The sequence below is a fragment of the Pterocles gutturalis genome, unplaced genomic scaffold (assembly GCF_000699245.1).
Source record: "Pterocles gutturalis isolate BGI_N339 unplaced genomic scaffold, ASM69924v1 scaffold17428, whole genome shotgun sequence".
NCBI classification, from domain to species: domain Eukaryota; kingdom Metazoa; phylum Chordata; class Aves; order Pterocliformes; family Pteroclidae; genus Pterocles; species Pterocles gutturalis.
Window position 1 is genome coordinate 34,033 of NW_010123447.1, and position 3,957 is coordinate 37,989.

Genomic DNA, 3,957 nt, shown 5'->3' on the forward strand with positions numbered 1-3,957 from the left:
CCCTGAAGCCCCCCGCTGATCCCGCCGGCATCCCAGCATCCCATCCCAACATCCCGTCCCAGCATCCCACCCCAACATCCCGTCCCAGCATCCCATCCACATGGTCCTGCTTGCTTTAGGGGGGCTGCGGGGAGATGGGGAGGAAAAGCCCACTCGTGGGCAGGGCAAGAAAGAGAAGGAATGGTGTTTTTAAGGTTGCAACCTGAAAAACCCAAGCTGGAGGCCTGACCATTTTATCTCGGCAAGGTGGGGTTTTGTTTGGTGTGTAGCAACACGGGACTGTGGAGGCGGGAGGCTCTGCCTGCCCCTGATTTCGTGTTTGCTTTGGGTGAACTGCTGCTCTCGGGCTCTGTGGAATTGGGCAACCTGCTTTGGGACTGATGCCTTTTCTCCAAAGCAGAAATTCAGTTCTTCCCTGTTTCTTGCACAAAGCCACCAGACACCCAGAAGGGACGTGAATCCGTTAGTGCTGCCCACCTGTGGGACAGGCTGGGGATGCCTGCATGTGACAGGGACATCGCTGCAGGGCTGGAGAGCAGATCCCAGCGCACTCTGAGGGCAACTGCCGTACATGATGGTGGAGAACAAGATGCTTCTCAAAGCTGCCAGATGATGCTTGGAGGGGTGGATTGATTCACCTGATAAAAGCAGTCCTGAATGCCACGGTGCAGGAGTTTGAAGGCTTCCTCTCCTGGCTCCTGCAGGAGCAGGGTTCAAGCGGCATGCTGTTCCCTTTGCTAGGCAAAGTCAGAAATGGTGACTGATTGTCACAGTCTGGGTTCTAACCCCACCTGCCATTGCTGGCTCCAAGGGCAGGTGCAGGGAAGGAGCTTCTGCTCCCAGTCCTCCTTGTCCAAGAGTGGCTGATTTGGAAGGGCTCGACCTCCAAATAATTAGACAGAGCCCAGGGAATTACTTTCCCAACTACAAATCCATGGGTGGTTCAGTCCTGGGGCACCCTGTGTGAGAGAGGGCTTTTCTGTCTGTGTTTCCCTTTCTGTCATCTCTCCTGTGACTTGGGACACGACCCTGCCCTGACTGGGGACATTTGATTTTTTTTCTAAAGAGATCATTGACTCCTAGATAAAGATTAATTTTCATTTTAATTTTTAACTTCAATCTCTTTGGTGAAAATGTTTTTATAGACCATTTCAGATGCCGTTATCGCTGCCCAGCTTTGCCCTTTCACGGGTTGCTTCACCCAGCAGGTAACAGGTAACCTTTCCTCCTGCTGGGCAGGCAGAGTGGGCTGGTTGCTTCCTCGATCCCTTCTCTTTGGGAACCATAAAGACATTTTTAGTGTCAGATGACATCTCTCTGCCTCTTGCTTTTGGTAATTCTTACAGTGTGAGATGATGCTGCTCCTACACCATGTCCTGCCAACCTCCTTTCTGCACGGAGCCCAAGAGACCTCCCAGAATGACCACAGTGAAAGGGCAGGAGTGGAGACAGCCCCGGGGAGCGAGACTCTGGGCAAAACGGCCACATTCACAGCGCAGCCCTGGGCCAGGCTCCAGAGCTGTCCCAGGGCACAGCCCTGCCCTACGCTCCTCAAAGCCCCAGGGACAAGTCATTGTCCATGCAAGGACACAAAGGTGCACATCATGCCCCCCAGTCTCCTGCCCTTAGCGCAGATGCTGCTGCGGGTAGCACCGTGGGGCTGGGATGGATGGACGGTTCCCAGGTGGTGCGCGGTTTGAGAGAGGACTGGGTATGAGCTGAGATCACACCCTTCCTGGCTGGGAGAGTCCAGGTGTGAATGCGTGTTGTGTCCAGTGTCAGCGTGAACCGTGCTGCACCTTGCAACAGTCCCAGCACGTCCTCGAGGCTGACACCATCTCATGTCAGTATGGAGCAGTACAAAATCCTGGTGATCTAAGAGGGCTCCAAAAAAAAAAAAAGATACCAAATGCTGTTTTCCTACCTATGGGACCATTGCATTGCTTGTGAGATGGGGGTAATTTTAGAAAAGTGTTGTGTGTTTCTACTGATGTCTCCGACAGGTCTCACTCTGCTAGGTGCTGCCAGAAAACAGCAGATCTTTCACAAAGACTTCCACATTAATATTGATTCACTAATCCAGCTCTCCAAGAGATGATTTTTATATTCCTTTTGTTTTGTGTAGACTGCAAGTGGTAGCAGTTACCACTGGCTGGGGAGCAGGAAGAAATGCCCCTCACTGAAAGACCCACTGAGGGCAGAGGGAGGCACGAGACTGAATTATGACTTTGGAGTCTCCAGCAGTGAATTCGTTTTTAATTAGCTTCTGATGGGGAAAAAACCAAGAGGAGGTCAGCGGCTCTGCATTCTGTTGAGCTTTCCGTCCTGCAGCCCGCAGTAAGGAGGAGCAAGAACTGCAGAAGTGCCTCGTTGGGTATTTTACACCGAGCTGGTGAATCCTTCAAGCCAGGCTGTACCTGGCACAGGGAGTATCTTTCTGTCTGCACACTGTATAGGTCTTTAGGACAGCCCAGATTCAGAGTGTCCATAAATAGGAAGAGCGCAGAGATAAGCAGCAGAGCTCCCAGCCTGCAGAGGCAACACACGGGTCCTGGGTTTTCTGCCTGTGAAGATTGCCCAGCTCTGCTTCCCTTCACGGGGAGAAAATGCTTCGCTGCAAGGACACGAGGAGGTGGAAGCGGAGGGAAGATGCTACCCACCCAGCTCCACACACAGCCTGGCGCAGGGCTCTTCGCCTGCAGGACCCGCTTCCCCCTCCCTGTGCGGTGGGATGAGCAGGGCTGGGGTCCTGGCTGCAGCTGAGACAGAGGGGCAGAACTACAACGGCTGGTCTGCCCTGGAGGGTTACTTTGGGATCAACTTCTGTAAGGTGAAGAGCTAGCAGGCAGAAAGTAAAGAGCTGTCTGTGTTCAGAGAAGAGATTGGATGAAGAGGATGGAGGAGCGGGATGAAGAGGAAACCTTAAGAGAAATGTCATGATCGCTGACTAATAATAATGCAGATACAGGACTCCCCGGTGCTGTGAAATTATTGCAGGCAGCAGGATCTGAGCAGGCTTTGGAAATGGAGCAAAGCTGCCCCGCGGCACGGGGCAGGAGCCTGCACCTCTGCGAGCTGTGCTTAGACTTTGCCTGTTGCAGACATAAATCCCAGTTTTTGTGGAGAGCTGGGGGTGGAGGGGGAGATTGTGCAAAGTGCAGCAAAAACCTTGACATCGTTTGCTCTGAATAAATATAACGGGCTAATGCAAGCATTGCAATAAAGGTGTCTCCAGAAGGCAAACTCCCCCAAAACATGGCTGCCCTTGCGCCCCTCTTCATCTGCGCGGTGTGTGCGTTGCTTTTATCAGCTGCACTCTATGTTTTAAAAGTTTTTAAACAATCAGCTTTAAATTTGCCTCCTGGGCCGTTTCCTCTTCCAATCATTGGTAACCTGCATTTGCTGGACCTCAGAAGGCAAGACAAGTCACTGATGAAGGTAAGAACGAGCATCCTTTGCTTCTAGGGTGCTGAATGTCAGCGTGTACCTATTTAAAGGTCTCCTCTGGTGATCTTGGGATAAATGTACCTTTAGCCTTGTGCTTCCTGAACGTGTAAGACAGATCTTTCTTCCCTGAACAATCTTCTTCCATTGTCTCTTTACTTCTGGACAGGCTTTGCAAACTGCTTAGACCACATTCTCCGAGGTGTTTAAAGAGGGTGGAGTATGCAGTATTTATTTAGGTACTCTACAAACCTTCATAAGAATCGAGTGCTTGTAGCGATCGCAGAGAGCAAACAGAAAGCCAGCTGGCAGAGACTGAACAGTGCCACCGCATTTTTATTGCTTCTAACCCCCGCCCCCCCCCCCAAAAAAAACCAGATTATTACTAAAAAAATGTCTTTTTAAATTTCATTTGTCTGTGATCCTGCATTAATCTGTCTGCTGTGTGCAGCGGTATTATTAGCTGTGCTCTATTTTTCAACTGGCTATAAAAATTCAGCTTTTAAATTACCT

The 3,957-nt window shown here is 50.9% G+C and overlaps 1 protein-coding gene across 1 annotated transcript in view; it reads left to right on the forward strand.

Moving 5' to 3' along the window:
• Positions 1-3,255: 3,255 nt before the first annotated feature.
• The window catches only part of LOC104465023 (cytochrome P450 2W1), a 9,404-nt gene continuing 8,702 nt past the window's right edge, over positions 3,256-3,957 (forward strand). The window contains exon 1 of the mRNA XM_010077912.1: positions 3,256-3,438. Within this exon, the coding sequence (XP_010076214.1) occupies positions 3,256-3,438 (183 nt within the window). The remainder of the gene's footprint in view (positions 3,439-3,957) is intronic.